Below are 22,649 nucleotides of genomic sequence, written 5' to 3' on the forward strand. Positions count from 1 at the left end.
TCAACTCTGATCTACTCGTCGTCCGACCTCCGATCGATGAGCCGAAACCACCATCGTGTTCGTTGTCGAGCGAGGAACAAAACCCCTCAAAGCTTTCGTCATGAATCATCGCCGTTCGTCGTTAATTTCAGTCGAAAGTATCGTCGATAATAACCCGATTTTAGTTGGTTTTTCATCGATTCACGACGATCGGGTCATCCATTTACGACACCTCTCGTACCATCGTGTTCCTTGTGCCATTCCGAGTCCACCGGTGTCATCCCTTTTCTCCAGCGACGGCGGCGCGTGTGGAGATGAAGCAGTCAAAGTTTTCGATTCGTTGAAATCGAGCTCTTCACCGTTCAAAAATTTGAACCGAGCTTTGTAAGTATCTCGAAATAGCTTAAAATAATTTTTAAGAATTTTTTCGGGAATTTTCCGATATCAGGACACTATTCACGTGCCCCCACGCGCCGCCACTACGCGTGGGGAAGACAAAAGTGACCGGTTTTGGTGCACAGTTGACTGGTTTGACCGGTCACAACCCGACCCGACCCGTTGACCCATCCCGACCCGTTGACCCGGCATGACCCGTTGACCGTTGACCACTGTTGACCAAAACTTTGACTGGCTTTGACCGGGCATTAAACGACCTTTGACTTTGATCGAGTATACCTATCCTGACATTTTTCGACATTCCAAATCCGATTCCGCAGTCCGTTTTTCGAAATTCGAACCCGAAGGCCTCGAAATTACTGGTCAAACCCGTTGACTTTGATTTTGACCGAAAATTTCAAATTTTCGAAAAGTCATATTTTATACTTTCGACGTCCTGAATCCGAATCCGAAGTCCGTTTCGCCAAATTCGAACCCGGTAAGCTTTCTTTCACCCGATTCGATCCGTTTATCGCAATTAAGCTCCCTTTCTGATATAATTTATGTTGATATGTATCTGAGGAATTATTGGAAGTTGAATTGAAGATCAAAGGCATTCGAATGTAATTTTTTATGGTCGATCAGTATTGCACGGAAATCGAGGTAATACTTTACTACCTCTTTATGCTTTATGGAACATGTTTATATTGATAAATCCATGAACAAGATAATGTTGGTCACTTTGGTGGAGTTGAATGATTTATACACTCGATATGATGTGGTAGAAATTCTGTAACTGATTACGGATCGAATGACTAATATAAGAGATTGATGAATTGTTAGATTAAATTACAAGTTTTGTGATTAGTGATAAAGAAATCAGCCTTGTATCTGCAACTTATAATTTATTTCATCAAAGGTTAAATGTTAAAGGTATTTGGATGAGAAATTATGAGAATACTCCGGTAGGGTAAAATTACAAAAATACCCTTATGTTATAAAAAGACAAGATTTGAATATGGAAGTTAGATAAGAGGATTTTACAGACATATTGATTTGATAAAAATATTGATGTGCATAAGAAATGTTAGTTTTATTTAGAAATTATGGATAACCGGTTTTAATCCTAGGAGAGTTTGTGAAGGATACTAGAAGTCTGTTAAGAGAACCGTTTCAAGATCAGAGAGCGTTCAAGAAAGCAATTAATTATAGGATCTCTGAATTATATTATTTTCGTTAAGACCTAATATCGAAATTATCTGGTTAAGAAATTATGAAAATGCCCTTGAGAGGTAAAATAGTCAGAGTTGACCCTGAAGGAGAAAACACTTTGAGGATTTGTACTTAACTCGATTAAGTACAAATTTAATTATTAATATTCTGCCTTTGTAAAGAAAAATTCATAATATTGCGTTTGTAAAAGACGAGAAGGAACTTGACCCAAAAATATTTGAGTTATGAGTAAATACCTGAAGAACAATTTATCGGAGGGTGCTCTTTTATCAGAATTATTCGAACGGACTGGAATGGATGATAAATTTGAATTAAATAATAAGATCGGATGGAGGAAAAAGATTGAAATACCGTGGATCTATAAAATGACCAAATTACCCCTATAATGGAAATGACCCAAGAATATCACCAAGCTCAGGAATGATGGGATATCCTTGAGCTCTGTTATGATTGGAATAAAACGAAAAACCAAAATGACCAAAATACCCTTATGGCCTATATTAAGTAAATATCTTTGGATTAATTAAGGAATCCAAGTAAGCATAGGTGTTAGACTACCTTTAGAAGTTATGGAATAACTTAAGCGAGCCGATCAACCGTAATGATATGTCAGTACCTGAACGACATATGTATCAGTTGAAGGTGTGTTTGTCTTCTCAAGTGTGGTTTGATGATAATTTTGGAAGTACTCAGCTCAGCTCAACTCTAGATCGCATTCGATAATAAGAAATGGATATTCGTTAGTCAAATAAACCACGAAGACCAAATTGAATTAAACGGAAGTACAATATGTATACAAATTTCATAAACGTCTGGATTACCCTATAAAAATCCGAAATCACTGGAATGGACTTGAATGCTAAATGAACTAAGTAACCTCAATGATTAAGGATTAAGTAAATGATGTGGATGAGTCTGGAAACGTTAATGAACATACATGATGTAATGTTTTTATGGATATTGAACTACAAATCAAGCACGTCAACATTTCATGATATAGTGGAAGCGTGAACATGAAAAGTCATATTTTATACTTTCGACGTCCTGAATCCGAATCTGAAGTCCGTTTCGCCAAATTAGAACCCGGTAAGCTTTCTTTCACCTGATTCGATCCGTTTATCGCAATTAAGCTCCGTTTCTGATATAATTTATGTTGATATGTATCTGAGGAATTATTGGAAGTTGAATTGAAGATCAAAGACGTTCGAATGTAATTTTTTATGGTCGATCAGTATTGCACAGAAATCGAGGTAATACTTTACTACCTCTTTATGCTTTATGGAACATGTTTATATTGATAAATGCTTGAAAAAGATAATTTTGGTCACTTTAGTGGAGTTGAATAATTTATACACTCGATATGATGTGGTAGAAATTTTGTAACTGATTACGGATCGAATGACTAATATAAGAGATTGAGGAATTGTTAGATTAAATTACAAGTTTGTGATTAGTGATAAAGAAATCAGCCTTGTATCTGCAACTTATAATTTATTTCATCAAAGGTTAAATGTTAAAGGTATTTGGATGAGAAATTATGAGAATACTCCGGTAGGGTAAAATTACAAAAATACCCTTATGTTATAAAAAGACAAGATTTGAATATGGAAGTTAGATAAGAGGATTTTACAGACATATTGATTTGATAAAAATATTGATGTGCATAAGAAATGTTAGTTTTATTTAGAAATTATGGATAACCGGTTTTAATCCTAGGAGAGTTTGTGAAGGATACTAGAAGTCTGTTAAGAGAACCGTTTCAAGATCAGAGAGCGTTCAAGAAAGCAATTAATTATAGGATCTCTGAATTATATTATTTTCGTTAAGACCTAATATCGAAATTATCTGGTTAAGAAATTATGAAAATGCCCTTGAGAGGTAAAATAGTCAGAGTTGACCCTGAAGGAGAAAACACTTTGAGGATTTGTACTTAACTCGATTAAGTACAAATTTAATTATTAATATTATGTCTTTGTAAAGAAAAATTCATAATATTGCGTTTGTAAAATATGAGAAGGCACTTAACCCAAAAATATTTGAGTTATGAGTAAATACCTGAAGAATAATTTATCGGAGGGTGCTCTTTTATCAGAATTATTCGAACGGATTGGAATGGATAATAAATTGGAATTAAATAATAAGACCGGATGGAGGAAAAAGATTGAAATACCGTGGATCTGTAAAATGACCAAATTACCCCTTTAATGGAAATGACCCAAGAATATCACCAAGCTCAGGAATGATGGGATATCCTTGAGCTCTGTTATGATTGGAATAAAACGAAAAACCAAAATGACCAAAATACCCTTATGACCTATATTAAGTAAATGTCTTGGATTAATTAAGGAATCCAAGTAAGCATAGGTGTTAGACTACCTTTAGAAGTTATGGAATAACTTAAGCGAGCCGATCAACCGTAATGATATGTCAGTACCTGAACGACACAGGTATCAGTTGAAGGTGTGTTTGTCTTCTCAAGTGTGGTTTGATGATAATTTTGGAAGTACTCAGCTCAGCTCAACTCTAGATCGCATTCGGTAATAAGAAATGGATATTCGTTAGTCAAATAAACCACGAAGACCAAATTGAATTAAACGGAAGTACGATATGTATACAAATTTCAGAAACGTCTGGATTACCCTAGAAAAATCTGAAATCACTGGAATGGACTTGAATGCTAAATGAACTAAGTAACCTCAATGATTAAGGATTAAGTAAATGATGTGGATGAGTCTGGAAACGTTAATGAACATACATGATGTAATGTTTTTATGGATATTGAACTACAAATCAAGTACATCAGCATTTCATGATATAGTGGAAGCGTGAACATGAAATAAAGACATTGGAAGATTTATTCAGCGATGATTCTGAAGATTATATATAGACTAGAATTTGTGGTATTAAAATGTAAATACCCTGTAATGACAATGAATTGACCAGTCGATAAGCATTAATTCTGGGAGTTATTCATCTGAAGTTGTTTGATAATGAAATCAATCGACATAAACTGTAAATGTCCTGAATCTTCATTTATTCCTTATCAACCAAGTCACATTTTGAATAACTGGTGATTTCTTCAGTTAATGAACTCTTCCCATGGTGATTCAAAATTCCAAAATTCTATCGGCATACTGAAGATCTGTGTTTCTCTGCCTTATAAGATTATCCAGTCCCTCTAAATAATATCCATAAACTCTGGTGTGTTCCCTACTCACATGAATATTTTATCTGATTTTCGATTTGAATTCTGATCTGATACTTGACATGGATTCTGATCTGATATCTGACATGGATTCTGATCTGATACTTGACTTGGATTCTGATCTGTTACTTGACCTGATTTCTGATATGATACTTGACCTGATTTATGTTTTGATTTTTGATATATCCGTTTACGGATGGAAAATGTTTTAATTGGGGGTATTGTTGAAGGAAGAAGTTTCACGGGTTCCTCGACTTTGTGCTCAGGGCCTTATATGATGTGCTGGGTTGGGTGTATGGTTCTGGGGAACCTACACATTATGATGTGTTGGGATGGGGGTATATATATATATATATATATATGTTTTAAAAAGATCTGAAAAGTTACATGGTTTTTTGGGAACACACTAGAAAACCTGTTATGATCTCCTGAACCTAGACATCCGAAATATTTCCATATGAAATGAATACTATTTATTACTATATGCGATATCAATGGACCTCAGCTCAAAATAAAGATCTTTAAATATCTGAACCAATAAGGAAAATATATTTATCTGTATCTACACGTTCATCAGCATCATCTGGTAGTTCTATATTACTGAGCTTTCCAAAGCTCACTCTATTACTCGCATTTTCAGGTTAAAAGAATTGTACAAGTGCATCTATCGACTTCAGTAAGGGAGTTCTTCCGGCGTTGTTGCAAAGTATGGTACATGTGATTAGGGGCATGTAATTGTATTTTGATTTATATACGAGTTTGTAAATCTGTTTTATTTTTAAATAGTAACAACTGATTTTATAAGTTACATGTTTCAATAAAAGTTTTGAATTTTCCGCTATTTTTACAGTGGGTCACTTCGGTGGCCCTAATGTGACTTCTCGGATCGGATCGGATTACCTGCATCGGTCTTGGGGGTTACAATTACCATATGGAACTTTTGCCATATACACTCGTTCTTCGTTAGTTTTAGGAGATAATTGAGAACTAAGTTTCAAATGAGAAGCCAATGGGATACTTACATGTTTGGTATTTTCATTCATGCCAAAACATTGTAATACATTTCTCAAATATTGCTTCTGTGTTGAACAAAGCTTCCCTCTATGTCTATCTCTGCTTATCTCCATACCAAGAATCTTCTTGGCCTCACCTAGATCTTTCATCTCAAACTCTTGATTCAACTGAGCCTTTAATTTGTCTATCTCCTTTTGACTCTTCGAAGCGATCAACATATCGTCAACGTACAAGAGAAGATAAATGAAAGATCCATCTTTGAGCTTTTCCAAATACACACAATGATCATATTTTCTTGTAGTATACTTTTGCCTCCTCATAAAGCTATCAAATCGCTTGTACCACTGCCTCAGAGATTGCTTCAATCCATATAGCGATTTGTTCAGCTTACAAATCCATTTCTCACAACCACCATCTTTGTATCCTTCTGGCTGAGTCATATAGATCTCATCTTCTAAATCACCGTGCAAGAAAGCAGTCTCTACATCAAGTTGAGCTAGCTCCAAATTCAATTGTACTACCAAGGCCAACAATATTCTAATGGAAGAATGCTTCACAACAGGGTAAAATACTTCATTGTAGTCGATTCTCTTCTTTTGAGCGTAGCCTTTAGCTACCAACTGTGTCTTGTAGCGAACAACTTTATTGCTATGAGATCCATCTTTCTTTACAAATACCCACTTGCATCCAATGGCTCTTTTACCTTTCAGTAATTGTGTCAGTTTCCAAGTGTTGTTCTTTTGGAGAGATTGCATTTCTTCATCCATTACACTTTTCCACTTATCACTTTCCAAGCTTTGTATTGCTTCTTGGTAAGTGATAGGGATATCATCATCAACAACTGGAAGAGCATAGGCCACCATATCAACAAATCGAACAGGTCTACGAATTTCTCTCCTTGGCCTTGTAACTACAAGTGGTTCTGGTGTCTCCAATGGTTCTTGGGTTTGAACCTCTTCATCTTCTGATTTTTCTATTAGAGTTGAAGAATCAGCTACATCAACTTCTGGGATCATCGTCTGCTGAAACTCCACCTATTTTGGAGTATGCTTCACCTGTTGTGAAGTACTACTTGTCTGGGCAGCTTCACTTGTTACCTTCTTTACTATGGCAGATTCATCAAAGGTAAGATCTCTGCTACAAATCATCTTCTTGGTGTCTAAACACCAAAGGCGAAATCCCTTCACTCCATGGGTGATTCCAACAAAGAGAGCATTCTTTGCTCTCGGATCAAGCTTGGATTCCTTCACATGATAATATAAGCAGTGGATCCAAATACATGTAAGGAATCATAATCAGTAGCAGGTTTTCCAGACCATACCTCCAATGGTATTTTTTCTCCTATCGCTGATGACGGCAGATGATTGATGAGATGACTAGCATATGTCACAGCCTCAGCCCAAAATGCCTTGCCTAACCCAGCATTAGACAACATACATCAAACGTTCTCCAATAGTGTTCGATTCATACGCTCTGCCACCCCATTCTGTTGTGGTGTATGTCTAACAATGAAGTGTCGAACAATATCATACTCATGGCAAACGTCAAAGAATGGGTCACTTTTATATTCTCCTCCATTGTCCGTCCCAAGACGTTTGGTCTTTCTACCAGTCTGGTTCTCGATCATATTTTTCCATTTCAGGAAAATTTGAAGCACTATATCTTTAGACTTTATCGGATACACCCAAACTCTTCTAAAAAAGTCATCTACAAAAGTTACAAAATAATGGTTTCCTCCCAAAGATGATGTCTTTGAAGGACCCCATACATCTGAGTGAATATAATCTACAATACCTTTTGTATTATGTATAGTGGTGCCAAATTTCACTCTATTCTGCTTTCCCAGAACAAAATGCTCGTAAAAGTTCAATTTGCAAGCCTTTGCACCTTTCAACAATCATTTCTTTACCAGAAATTTGCAAGGATTTCTCTTCAACATGTCCCAACCGCATATGCCACAACTGGGTTGCGTCCAAATCATCACCTCCGGAAGCTGCTGCAACTGCTCCAATAATTGTACTACCTTGGTAGTAATACAAATTATTTTTCCTGATTCCCTTCATCATCACAAGTGCGCCATATGTGACTTTTAAAACTCCATCACAACTAGTAGAGCATAGGCCACCATATCAACAAATCGAGTAGGTCTACGAATTTCTCTCCTTGGCCTTGTAACTACAAGTGGTTCTGGTGTCTCCAAATTGGGTTTGAACCTCTTCATCTTCTGATTCTTCTATTGGAGTTGAAGAATCAGCTGCATCAACTTCTGGGATCATCGTCTGCTGAAACTCCACCTGTTTTGGAGTATGCTCCACCTGCTGCGAAGTACTACTTGTCTGGACAGATTTACTTGTTACCTTCTTTACTAGGGCAGATTCATCAAAGGTAACATCTCTGCTATAAATTATCTTCTTGGTGTCTAAACACCAAAGGCAGAATCCCTTCACTCCATGGGTGATTCCCATAAAGAGAGCCTTCTTTGCTCTCGGATCAAGCTTGGATTCCTTCACATGATAATAAGAAGTGGATCCAAATACATGTAAGGAATCATAATCAGTAGCAGGTCCAACGAGAGGTGGTAGTGCGGTGTCAGGATAACAGAGACAATAGTAGCCTCCATGCGGTGAGAGCTAGTGAGAGTTCGATGCGGCAGACGTGATATCATGTATCTTCACTGTATATTTCATTCTAGGTACCGCATTGATAGACCATGACTCCACTCACTCCTACATATGCTTCAACCTAGTTCAGGAAATAAAAATCCCAACATAAGACTTAGAGATAGGAGTTTGTGTATCAAGCCCTCTAGTTCTAGATGTCCTTATGGACAAAACTCATAAATAATGCCCGGTAGAGATCTAATGGCAAACCTTCTCAGTGGATTTAATAAAATTGCCCTTCCGAGAGTTCCAAATGATCCTAGGCATGATTTGGTTGTCCGAACATGACGCTAGTTTGAAATGTAAAGCCAGACAGTTCAATCTCAAGATGGATGATGGTACCAAGCTAGTAATTACTAGTAAGAATCAGGTCAGCCAAGTTTAGTGTCAGACAAGTTTAGTGTCAGTCATAAAAGCCCAATGAATGATCGACCGAGGTTGTGAGGCCTTCTTGGATCACGTGGTTGATACCCGAATTTTAGTTCCAATAATCATGTACATCCAAGCAATACAAGATTTCCTCGATGTATTTCCAGAGTAGTTGACGGATCTACTACCCGATTGCGAGTTATAGTTTGGCATTGAGGTAATGCCAAGTTCAGCTCCGATATCCGTTGCTCCTTACCGCATGACACCGACAGAGTTAAAAGAGTTAAATACTCAGACTCAATAGTTGTTAGGGAAAGGTTTCTCTGACCAAGAATTTCACCTTGGGAAGCACATGTCTTATTTGTCAAGAAGAATAACAGGTCGATAAGGTTGTCCATCGACTATAGATAGTTAAAAAAGTTAACCATCAATAATTGTTACTCGCTCCCAAGGATAGACGATGTCTTTAACCAACTTAGAGGAGTGTGTGTTCTCGAAGATCGACTTGAGGTCAGGGTATTACCAGTTGAAAGTAAAGGATGCCGATGTAATGAAGACATCTTTTATGATAAGGTACATTCATTATGAGTTCCTAGTAATGTCATTTGGACTCACCAACGCCCCGGCGACATTCATGGACTTGATGAACCGAGTATTTCACCCTTACCTGGATCAGTTTGTAGTGGTGTTCATAGAAGACATCCTAGTATTCTCCCGTTTGGAAGAGGAGCATGATCAGTACCTCTGCGTTGTTCTTTAGACCCGCCGAGATCATCAGTTGTATGCTAAGTTTGGGAAGTACGAGTTTTGGCTCTCATATGTAACATTTCAAGGACATGTTATGTCAACAGATAGCATCAGAGTGGACCCTCATAAGATTTAGACCATAGTTGAGTCTAAGGACTAAGCCATCATAACATCAATCCACTAAATAAATTATGTTCATTATCTATGTAACAATCTTTAACGATTATGAATAAAATAAAATAAAATGTTTAAGCAATTTATAATATATCATAATAAATATTTTTTTTAAATCATCATATTAATTAATAAGTTGAGAATTTAAAAAAAATACATATAAGTGTAAATAAAAATGTGATTATAATTTTATGTTTAAAATTTAGTAATTTATTCTAGTTTACTTGAATATAATTAATAGAAAATGATTTATATGTCCTATATGATATTAATTTAGACACTTTGAGGTTAGAGAATGTGGGGTTATTATAAATAATTCTTAATTTTATAAATATTATATCACGTGAGGGTGTCTAAATAAAACCACTAATTTCATGCATTGTATTGTAAAAATATATCGTCGTTTTGTTCATGACTTTTCGATGATAACTTCCCCTTTAAACAAACTACTTCAGAAGAGTGTTCCTTTTGTATGGGACGAGAAAAGACAAAAAAACTTCGAGCAACTAAAGATTATTCTGATTCAGACCCCAATTCTAACTCAACCAGAGTCGGGTAAAGATTTTACAATTTTCAAAGATGCTTCATTGAATGGACTTAGATGCGTCCTGATGTAGGAAGGCAAGGTTGTAGCTTACAAGTCTCGTTAGCTTAAACCTCATGAGCGTAGTTACCCCACCCATAAGCTTGAACTAGTAGCAGTGGTGTTTGCCTTGAAGATTTGGAGACATTATCTCTTTGGTGAAAAGTGTTACATCTTCACTAATAACAAAAGTCTTAAGTATCTCCTCACTCAGAAGGAGTTAAACCTCAGGCAACACATATGGGTTGAGTTACTTAAGGACTATGATTGTGTGATAGATTATCATCCGAGAAAGGTCAATATAGCAGCAGACGCCTTGAGCAGAAAGTCAATGTTAGAGTTGTGAGCCCTTCTAACACTGTTAAGTTTATCCAGTGATGATGGGTTGTTAGTCGAGTTACGAGTTGAGCCAGAATTTGTAGGTGAATCCAAGAGATTACATGGTTCATATAATCGATTGAGAATTCAGATTGAGCAAGTTCGTCTAGGCGAAGTTTTGTGTTTTGAGTTGCACGATGAAGATGTCTTGTATTTTAGGTGTTGGTTGTGCATACCCGTAGATGTTCAGTTGTGTAGTAAGATTCTCCATGAGGCATATTGCTGTCCACACTCAGTGCACCCAAGCAATAATAAAATGGAGCTTCGTCAGTTGTTTTGGTGGTCAGGCATGAAAAGAGAAATGTCTGAGTTTGTCGCTAGATGTCTAGTGTATCAACAGATTAAAGTGAAACACCAGGTTCCCTCAGGTTTTCTTCAGCCCATTCAGATTCCTTAGTGAAAATGAGAAAGGGTAACCATGGACTTTGTGACCGAGTTACCAATGACCAGACAGAGACATGACGCAGTTTGGGTCATAGTCGGCCGTTTAACCAAATCAGCTCACTTTCTCCTAGTTAGGATAGACTACACCTTAGAGAGGTTAGCTCAATTGTACATCTGTGAGATTGTGAGGTTACACGGTTACTCACTTCCATCATATCAGACAAAAACCCTCGAATCATCTATCATTTTTTAAAGCCCTTTATGAATCCCTAGGCACCAAACTAAATTTCAATACAGTTTTCCATCTTCAAACAGATGACCATTCAGATCATGTCATCTAGATCTTGGAGGACATACTTAGGTACATCATTATAGAATTCGAGGGTAGTTGGGAGGACCATTAACCATTAGTGGAATTTTCCTATAACAACAAATTTCAATCGAGCATTCAGATGGTTCCGTATGGGGCCTTGTATGGGCGTAAAGAATTAAAATAGTAATAAATCACTGAATTAATTTTGAAATTAAAAGTCAATTAATTGTTGTAATATTATCTTATGCAACTTGTTGAACCTGGCCCCAAAATCATCCAGGTTTATCCACAAAATAGTTGTTAAGACAACTTTTAAATCAAGAAAACAAATTGTTGAAATTAAGCTCAGAAAATAATAATGTTGTTTGTTGTAATTAAGATTCGAACATGGCCCCAAAACTATCCATGTTCAATCTCTGAAAAGTCAAATTCCAATATTAATAGCTACTAAAATACCAACTGGCACAACTGTTACAAGATTACTAGCTAACATAACAATTATACAGGTAATTAATTTGACTAATTTAAAATTCATTTTAAAAATTCTCTTTTCAAATTTAGTTTCAAAGGAATTCTTTCGTATTTTCTGTAAAAAGATAACGAGCGCAAACATGTCAAAATTACGACTACGACCACGACCAATTGAACGACACGAGGGAGTTATCTGACCATATTTAACAATAGAGGGTAAAAGGGATTTTTTAAATATCCTTTACAGGGATGTTTCCTCCCAATGTGGGATAGGACATATATAAAATCTAATTGAGATTTACATAAGAATTTACAGATTACCTACAAAAAATGATGATGGCAAGATTTAAATTTGACCGTACAAACTCAAATTCATAAATCTCAACCATTTATACTAACACTCGTTGGCTCCGCTACAATTGTTTGGCTGATATATTGCCACATGCGCGCATAAATTCTTATATCTCTATAATTTTGAGATTAATTAAAGTAAATTTTTAATTATTTTTTATAAATATGTTTTGGAACAAATGATAAGATTGATGAGCCAGCGGAACATGAATGCACACCAAGTGGGCTATAAATTTGGAAAATACACGCTCAAAACGTGACCTTCACTGCTTCCTGCATTACAAGCATTATACGTAACTACAGCATGATTTTTTTTATAAAAAAAGTTGAACCTTTTTTCAACACTGAAATCGACATACAAATTGGAACAAATTATTATAGATTTTTTAAAAATAAAATTAAAACTGCATATCCTTCTTCCTCAAACGAATAAAAATAATAAAGAATAGAAGGCGATCTTAATTTATTCTAAATTGTACCCAAATTACTGGAATTGCTGATTTAATTGTTGCCATTGTTGTTGTTATTAGTAATGGTGGTGGTAGTGGTGACATTTCCATTGTTGTTGGTGATAGACGGGTTTACGTCGTTATTATTAGCGACGTTGTTGGTATGAGAGCTCCCGATAATAGAAGTGATTGCGGCGGCCAAAGCAGCTGTGAAGTTGGGATCTGTCGCGGTGGCTGCGTTTACGATGTCGGCATGTGAATTTTGCTGGCCTTGTTGGGGATGGTGATTCATCTGAGGTTGTTCGATATTGTGAGACATTTGCAAACCAGAGAATTTGGATTGGTTGTATAGCGTCTGGCCGAATATCTGGGGCAGCAACGGCAACGGTGAGGCCTGGAAATTGGGATGCGACAGTGGGCTCGGGAATGGGACCTGGAATTGGCCTTCGGGTCTAGGGAACTGTAAAGGGTTTGGGATCTGGGTTAGATCCAAGGTGACGGTGGGGAATGGGGCAGAAGCTGATATAGTAGCCATGCTAGAAGAACATGGAAGGAGAGTTCTGGTGAGGAAATTTGAGTTCATTATTCCATCGGCACTGGACATTGAACCGGATAACAGCATTCGTGCAACCGAGGATGTCGTTGACGCCATTGCCATGGCTGCCGGAGGCAAAGGGTGGTTGTGGTTGCCCTCATATGTTGTTATTAAAATTGTCCGATCTTCCGCATATCTTTGTACCTGTAACAGTTGACATTCAACATTGGTTTAACATCAAGATAATTTATTTATTTATTTGTTTTATATAATATCTATTTATTACATTTTGAATGTAATGAAAAATAACCTGTTTTCTAACTGGGCAGCCAGCAGCCATGGTACATCGATAATATGCTCGAGGGCACGGATTTCCTTTGGCCATTTTCTGCCCATACTTTCTCCACTGGCATCCATCCGTGATCTTTAAAAACAAAAATAAACATAAGATCATGAATTAAAATATTTTATATGATTTGATTTAGTGAAGTCACGCCTACCATGGGAGCCTCTAATCTTGCTCTAACAGATACTATTGCCTTCCTCATGGTAGCCTCTGTTTGATCAACAGTTTTGGAAGATTTAACCCTAGGAACCTTATTGCCATCCAGACTATCTTCCCTACCAGTTCCCCGACCTTCTTCTCTACTCCCACGCTTCCTCGATCTCAAGTCCTTTGAACCTACCTCCGCGTTAGGCGACCCGGACCGATCGTGACTCCTTCCTTCCGTCGACGACAGCGATGGTTCTTCTGTATCGACTTCCGTTGCAGCAGCAACGGCTAGACCAAGATCCATAGACTGTCTTGGGATCATTACTTCTACGTTAGATTTCTTTTTGTTCATCGTTTTTTTCACCTTTTCCATCTTGCTGTTGCTGCATAAGGGTGACCAAATGTTTTTGAACCGTGTTGTAGTTGCTCGTTACCTGGCTCAACATCTCCCTTAACCTTTGATTCTCACTCTTCATTCGTTCCAGCTCGACTTGTAAAACAACTACCTGAAAAAGAAATCAATGACACGTTAAAAGAACTCATAGAATTCTCCAGATTTTAATAAAATAAAATACCTCATTTTTAGCTCTTTTATCATCCATGTTTGAAGAGATCCCATCATCCACTGTGGATTGATCGCTACTTGTGTTCGTAGTTAACAAATTCAAACCAGTCTGAAAATCAACAAACAAAAAATATATACGAATCCAAATGCATCGATTCACAAGTGATATTATTAATGAACAAAAAAAGGAAAAGAAACTGTGAGCACGTGACTTACATTAACGTTAAGCTCGAGAGCAGTTCCATCAATGGAGTCACTCATGTCGGCATTTGCATGATCGGAATCATCGACATCATCGGTACGATTCCTTTCCGCGAAGAAATCCATTTCGCCTATGACCCTCCGAGGGTGTTCATCGTTAGAACAGTTGTGATTAACGGGGAACTGAATGGTGGTGGGTGGTGGAGGCGACATGTTTGCTGTGGAAGCATCATCCATGGCGGACAAAGACACTTTGGGACAGTAGTTGTCGTTGTTGTTGATGATGATGGCTGGTTTAGTGTCTTGCTGTTCTGGAAAAGAATTAAGGACAGTTGGGATGTGAAGGAAGAAGGAAAGATTGGGATCTGAATCAATGGAGAGTCCACTGGGTTTGGCCATAAATCAAGAGAGAAAGAGGACGAGAAGAGAGGTGTTTTTGAAAGGGGCAACGGACCAGGCAATAAAAAGGGAGTTGAAACTATAGAAGAAGACCAAACTGTAGTAAATATATTAAGTGTGTGAATTTTTTGTTTTTCAATATATCTTCTTCTTTTTTCCATATTTTTTTTAGATTTATGGCCATAATATCATTACATTATATCAAGAGAGTCAAACTCTCAGACGTAATATATTTACCAACTATGGTAATAAACCTCACAAAAATTTTAATAAATATTATAGTTTCCATTCGTTAACACAATAATAATAAGTATTTTTTTATATATTAAACTTTTAAAAAAATTATATAATTTCAATATAAATTAAGTTATCTCAGTTATTTAGGATATGATTATTATACTTAAAAATCTCGAGTTTGAATATATCATACATAAAAATGATTAAATGTCCATTCTCAAATAATTAAAAAATTTTGAATAAATATTTTTTTCTAATCACTCAAGATAATCAGTTACTTTAGATTTTAGAAATAATATTTTTAGATAGAGAAACAATACTATTAAAGAGATAATATTAAATTATAATATAAATTATAAAACAAATATGATAATAAATAACATATTATAACTTCTTCTTATATATATCATTCGATAGTTATTTTTTTAAAAAAAATATTCAATAATTTTTATTATTTCATTGACATGAAAGAATATAACTCTAAGTTGAGTATTGGCACAATTTGACTTTTAACATTAGAAAGTATATATCTTTAATTTTAATTATCTTCTACCATATTTTTCAGTTGTCGAGTTAATGGGACTAATATATGCAATAATTTCAAGATAATCAGTTAATATATTTTACTAAATTAGAATTGAACTAATATCATTTTTTGTATTAATTTAGATAAATATAAGGTGGTATATATTCAAAAATAATTCTTAATCATTTCACTTTTAAAATTCCCACATTTCTAATGTTCAAATATAAAATCTTAAAAAATAACAATAATTCATTTATTACTGAAATCACTCTGTTAATTAATATCACATAGAATAAAACACAAAGGAGATTGAAGCGTTCAAAAAAAATTCACCGCCCCGATTGGTCCGGCGGTGGAAATTAAAACAAAAATGGAAAATAATCAGAGTCAACGGAGTTTGATGAATAATGGGCCCACTCTTTTTTATTTGACTTAAATACAATTCCACGTAGGATTGGTTCGTACACCCGAAGCTAACGGTCCCACTCCGTCGGGCTTTTCTCACGTGGAATGAACTGAACCTTGCATCCTTCTTAACCACTGCTTATTTTGCCTTGGTATCTTTTGAACTATTAACTAGTAGCAAGGAAAAGATAAATACATCACTCATAATTGTGATGAGACATAAGATTCAAACTTTGAATCTTAACGTCTACATTTGAAATAAATCAGGTAAGAAAAATCGTCTCGTAATAGATTTATATAAAATTCAATTCGAAATAATCAAAACAAATCAGATCTTAACGATTAATCTTAGAAAAATTAGTGATAAAAAAGATAAGATTTCACTCAGAATTACGTGACAAGACATTAGATTATTTAAGTAAGATCAAAAGTTTGAATATCAACATCTATGAATTAAATAAATTTATTCTCGTAATAAATTTATATAAAATTCAATCTAAAATAATTAATTGTTATTGGATATTAGTGATTAAACCTAAAAAAATAATATAAAGAGGATAATACATCACTCAAAATTAAGTTTAGGCAAGCAGGACCCCGAGTTGGCGCAACTCAAAAGTGGTGGAGGAACTTAAGAACATGGACGTTGCTCACGATGGAAATGCTTTCGAGGGTTCTTTCACGCTTTTGGATAGCTCGTCAAACAAGGGTTTTGTTGTGGGATCGAATGTATCGCGAAATGTAGATGAGGGGACTTTTTCTAAGTCTGCTGGGTGTGGTTCTGAGGAGTCGTTGACATTGTCGTGTCGGTCCTTTACCAAAAAATTAAAGTTGAAGAAATTTGGATCAATGCTAGAAATTCAGGGCAAAGTTCTCTCTAAAGCGGAGAAAAGAAGACGAGATCGAGCGTTGAAGAAATTAAATTTGAATCAATCCGATCTTTTATTTGATTTATCGGGCACCTCTATCTCAGATTCCGTTTTAAAACAAAGGTGGGCTGAAGCTTTTATTAAAGCGCATGAGGCATTGTCTATAAATAGACAACTCGGTCTTATGGTCGGTAGTCCTGAATTGGTGGTTCTTTAGAAGCTTTTGTCGTTAGTCTCGAGTTGATGTTATTTAGAGTATTGTTGGGATTGTTTAGGCGAATGTTTTGATCTTGGAGATTTTCTTAGGTTCGTCTGATTGCCAAAGGGGGATTGGATTGATTGCGTTTCGTTCTGGAGACGTTTGGGATAGCTTTTTGGAGCGTGGGTCTTTCTATTCGTGACCTGTGTTATCCCATTGATTTTCAGGTTTTAGTTCGAAGTTCAAGGTCTATCTATGTTTCAACTGTTAATGTTGAAACTCTGTTTTGGTGCTTCTCCGCAGGAGGTTTGTGCTAAGTTGTTTTGTTGCTCTTCACTTTGTGGTCTTTTTCATTGGTTCCCATCTCTGTTTGTACCTGTGTGTATAGCAGCAGTTTAGATGTGTTTTTGTAGTAGCATGTGTCTCAGGCAGTGTTTGCTTTCTCATGAGCTTCTTGTTCTTTCCACCTCATGTTTCACTCTTTTTCCTCTAAATAAGTTTAGGGGGTTTTTTTAATGAGGTTCATGGGGTGTTGTACCTTGTATATTCATTAATACAAAGTACTCATCTTTAAAAAAAAGAAAAAAAAAGAAAAGAGAGTTTAAACATGTAAAAAACGTGATTCAATTAATTTAGTCTATGTTTAAAGATTAGATTAATTAGTAGAAACTCTCTTGTGTTTCTCAAATCATCTCTTTGCTCCTTCTCGTGACTCTACTAATCTCTTTTGCCGTATCATGGTACCTATCTTAAAATAATATGTATGGCGTCGTAATGAAATATTTAATTGGGTACGTAGATATTAAAGTTTCATTTAACATTAACAATTATATATTTTTAAATCTAATATAAAAAATTAAACATGATTATTACGTGATAAAAATGCATAAATACTATAAAAATACGATAAGACTAATGTATGTATATATATGCGACGAAAAAAAGAATAAGAACTGAAGAAGAGTTATTAAGTATGAAACTATCGAGTTAGTACACTACTCGTAGTTACAGGCTTACAGACAGTCCACGCAAATAATTCATTAGTCACGTAAAATTTAAGTTCACATTCAACAACCAACACGTGTTCCTTCAATTGACCATTTGCGTTCGACTTGCCCATGACCAACCACATTTAGCGTCTTCTAGTATTGTAATTGGTTGATTATTATGATATAAGTTGTTAACAAATAATAAAAAAGGTTGTCAAATATATTCGAGTTCAAATAATAAAAGAGGGCGTTGTTCTCTTTAAAGTCTTAGGTTCGAATAGTTGTATTTGTAGAATGTGTGCGCGTTATCAATGATTAAAAAAATTCTGAATAGATGCTACATTGTAATCACCTCAAATTATTCATAAAAAGTATAAAATCTTATTTGAATATAAAATTAAAATTTTAAACTATTTAATCAATATAAAATTATATTATTGCACATTTATTACATGCAAGTGTAGCATCAACTTAATCATTAATTTAATAAGTAATATAAATAATATTATCCCATTAAATATGAAAACAATGAAATATGAACAAACAAAACAGATTAGCCTAGAAATTGGCTAAAAGAAACAATAGTCCACTTCACATCGATTTGAATGCATGTGAGTGAAATTGAAAAAAAAAAAATAATTGAAGTTGAGTAGAAGTCCAAGAAATTAGTTAAACTGTCCAATCCCCAATTTCTCCATTGATGAACTTGTTGACCTTACATGTGATAAGAATATGTTTATAGCATAAATGATACATTAATTAAAATATATATTAAACTTTGATTCTGATAGATCATACATTGTAAAATAAATGAATAATATTTAGATTAATCATAATTAAAATTAATTTTATTTATTTTATAAAAGTGTATCGATCATAATATAAATTATAAAATAATATACGAATTGTTATAAATTCTATTATATGTGGCCGTATTTTCACTATTTTAACTACCTATACTATAAATTTTATAATTTTATAATAAACTATCAGTACGATCTCCCTCAATTATCTTAGTTTTTGATTGATTATTGTCGATAAAGATTTTATTATGATATTGATGACTACAACTGTTACTCAACTTAACTTGAAAAGTCTAATATGTTTTTTCTTATTTATCTATTAAAATGTTTTATTTATTTTTTGTTATATTTGATTTTATTATTTATCAATAGAGTAAATCATTAAAATGTTAAGTTGTGATAGTATAAATGATGTTAAATATAGATAAAATTATTGAGGATAATAGTTATTTATTATTAGACAACATTTATAAAATTAGGGTAAACTATAAGGATAGTCCCCTTTGTTTTTGTTTGATCGATTTTGGTCATCGATTTAAAAATTAAGTGTATTTGGTCCTTTATGTTATCGGTTCATTTGGTTTAAGTCTCTTGTGTTATTGGTTCGTTCGATCAGATAACGTAAGGGACCAACATATTTAATTTTTAAATCGATAACCAAAATCGGTTAGATAAAAAAACAAAAGAGACTATTCGTGTAGTTTACCCAAAATATTATTATATTTTAATTTATGTTATAATCTTTTTGGTTTAGTGACCCCAATGTAAGTTTTAAAGTTTAATGATCAAAATGAAAATATTTAAAAGTTTAGTGATCACCATATTAACATATGTACACTACAATTATGAAAAAAAATGTACGAAGATAAAATAAAAATTTTAATTTTGAATAAAATTTAGGATAAACTTCGTTAATATCACTTAATTTTAAAGTTCAAATAAATTTTATCTCAAAATTTGTTTCGATTTTTAATTATGATACTAAACTTTCATTTTGTTGCAATACAGGCATTATATCATTAAAACTTAAATAATGTGATGATTTGGACGAATCTTTCTATGATAACGATAACATAAACAAAAATACAATATGCTCTATAATTTTTTTATAAAATTAGTTCCCAACATTTACCTTAATAATTACTTTGATCCTTGATTTTTGAAGCAATTTAACCTCCAATTTCAGTTTTGATCAAAATAACCTTTATATTGATAAAAGTCGTTAGTTAACTAATTAATGGTTAACGCATGTTGTTAACGTAAATTTTTTACATTTACTTAATTGTTGACATGTCATATACTATAATAATGATGTAGCATGTGTCATATCACCAATTAAGGAAATGTAAAAATATCACATTAGTAGCATGCGTTAATCGTTAGTTAACTAACGATTTTCATTAAACAATGGTTATTTTGACTGAAAACTAAAATATTATAGACTAAAATACTAAAAAATAAGAATCAAAATGATCATTTGAATAAACAACGAAGATTAATTTCTTTTATAGATGAACCAATGAATTAGATTTAATAAAAATAAATAAATCACAAGATTTATTTTGTAAAATTTCAATCAACGTGGATAATGATCCACAATTGTGACTGACCCAACGGCGGAAATGGTTTCAGTAGCGGCGGCTCCACCCTCATTCGACACTGCTACGATCACTCGTTTGATTCGAGGCCTCGATTCTGAAGAAACTCGAGAGCAGTCTCTTGACCTTCTGTGTAAGGTATGTGATCCAATAACACATTTGAAAGAGTTTGAACTTGTATATAAGATTATATTATATGTCTCTTGACCCTCATTCGTTTAATTCTCATGCATCTCTAGAACAGTACTATTCGTCTACCATACCAATGTTATTCTCCAAGAAAATCATAGATTTGCAAGCTTTATTGATACATACAATGCCCACACCAATTCGATACGAAATCATTGTTTACCTTTACATTATTCAGGTAATAACTTCAGCTTACCGTCCATTATTATCCGATAGCCTTAAAGAACGAGCGGTAACACAAGTTTGCAATGCCATGGCGCTTCTCCAGGTCCATTCTTCTATTTCCTCTTTTGTGCATGAACATTGCCAAGTTTTAGTCTTTATTCATAGCATGGACGAACTCAAAATTTTATGTTATGTACAGGGAGCTTATAAAGTTTTAAGGGGAAACAAGTTTTATAAAATTTTAGGGACGAAAATAAATTTTCAATATAAAATATAAAGAAAATATCTAAAAACATATAAAATTTTAAAAATTTTAAGGGGCGACCACCCACCAGCACCGTGTAAATCCATCCCGACTCATTGGTTGATTTTTCTACTTCTATCTTGGAAGAACTTTCATGGAGATATATTTTTCAGTTTCATATATTATTCAATGATTCTATCAATGGATACTGGTCCGAACATGTATTATAGTATTGTATACAATGAATTGTTGCTATTGTAGCCTACATTGATATCTTAAGCTTGGAGCTAAGAATTTAAATGATGATTATTTTCTGTATTTTTACATTATGATAATTTTTATTTATTTGAAAAACTTAATTATCCATTCCTTGTAACTTCACAGTCTGTAGATTCTCACCCTGAAACAAAGATGCCATTCATTAGAGGTAATTGAACTTTTAGTCCTCCAAATAAGTGAAGTTTTGTGAATTAGTGTACCTTTTATAAAAATATTTGTTGGTTGCATCATAAGAATTGTTCTAATTGAAATATTTCTTTGTAGCTACTATGCCAGTGTATCTTTATCCCTTCTTGAACACTATGAGCGGTGAAAGGAACTATGAATGTCTAAGGCTCACTAGCTTAGGTGTCATTGGCTCGCTAGCAAAGGTACCCTTCCCTCACATCTTCTCTTCTGTATTCGTCTCAATCTCTTGCAGGATACATACATCATTAGAACTCATGGAATTTTATTGAATGGTTTTTCTGTTAATATATTGTACTTCCTTTCTATTCGTGTTTTTCGAGTTTTCGATTTATGCAGGTTGATGATCCAGAAGTGGTTGAATACCTTCTTTCTACCCAAATATTTCCTAGTTGCCTACGCTGCATGGAGTTTGGCAGAACGTTGTCAAAAACAGTGAGTGACTGCACTTTCTTCAAACATAGAAATCGATAAATGTTGTATGATCAGTTGTTTCACGCTCTTTCTCTCTCTCTCTCTTTTGTTTGCATGTCCATATCAATAAAAAGTTAACAACACTAGAAATGAATCAAAACCAACAATTCCTATTGGCTTATAAAAATTTCAGGCTTGATAAATTATGGGTACTTTAGGGGGGAATAGAAGAGTTCGTATTAACATAATTGGCTATATTCTTGAAGCTAACATTATCAGCTGCTAATATAATAGACACTACAGGTTGCCAATCTTACTGAATGTGGAAGGTCTCAAGTACTGTTTCACACTTGCGGAGCGATATCTTTGGGTAAGCCAATGTTTGGCAAAATTAGTGGAGAGACTTGGTGAAGAAGATGAAGAAAATCTGCCGCGCCTGCTGAGAAACATCATCGGTTGCTATCTCAGGCTCTCCGAAAATCAAAGGTTAGCCAAAAATACATGTTCTCTATGTACATAAGAGTGTGTGTGTGTGTATATATATATGATATTTAGTATTTACCAGTTTATTCTTTAATGTTTGAATTTTGAAACTTGTTTTTTCTACAAGTAGGACACGACCACAATTGTCAAGCTACATTCCTTGGAAGCTGATGGATTACAAATAT

General features: G+C 34.4%; 1 protein-coding gene and 1 pseudogene across 1 annotated transcript; one reads left to right on the forward strand and one right to left on the reverse strand.

Annotated features, from left to right (window-relative positions):
- Positions 1-12,602: 12,602 nt before the first annotated feature.
- On the reverse strand, positions 12,603-14,992 carry LOC120130714 (annotated as a pseudogene).
- Positions 14,993-20,528: 5,536 nt separating this feature from the next.
- LOC120130663 (CCR4-NOT transcription complex subunit 9-like) lies at positions 20,529-22,392 on the forward strand. Its single transcript, XM_039147856.1, has 6 exons — positions 20,529-20,690; positions 20,863-20,961; positions 21,487-21,529; positions 21,646-21,752; positions 21,907-22,002; positions 22,276-22,392. Exons 1-6 carry the CDS (start codon positions 20,529-20,531, stop codon positions 22,390-22,392), a joined length of 624 nt encoding a protein of 207 aa, XP_039003787.1.
- Positions 22,393-22,649: the final 257 nt, after the last annotated feature.

Source organism: Hibiscus syriacus, unplaced genomic scaffold (assembly GCF_006381635.1).
Source record: "Hibiscus syriacus cultivar Baekdansim isolate YM2019G1 unplaced genomic scaffold, ASM638163v2 tig00110548_pilon, whole genome shotgun sequence".
NCBI lineage: Eukaryota > Viridiplantae > Streptophyta > Magnoliopsida > Malvales > Malvaceae > Hibiscus > Hibiscus syriacus.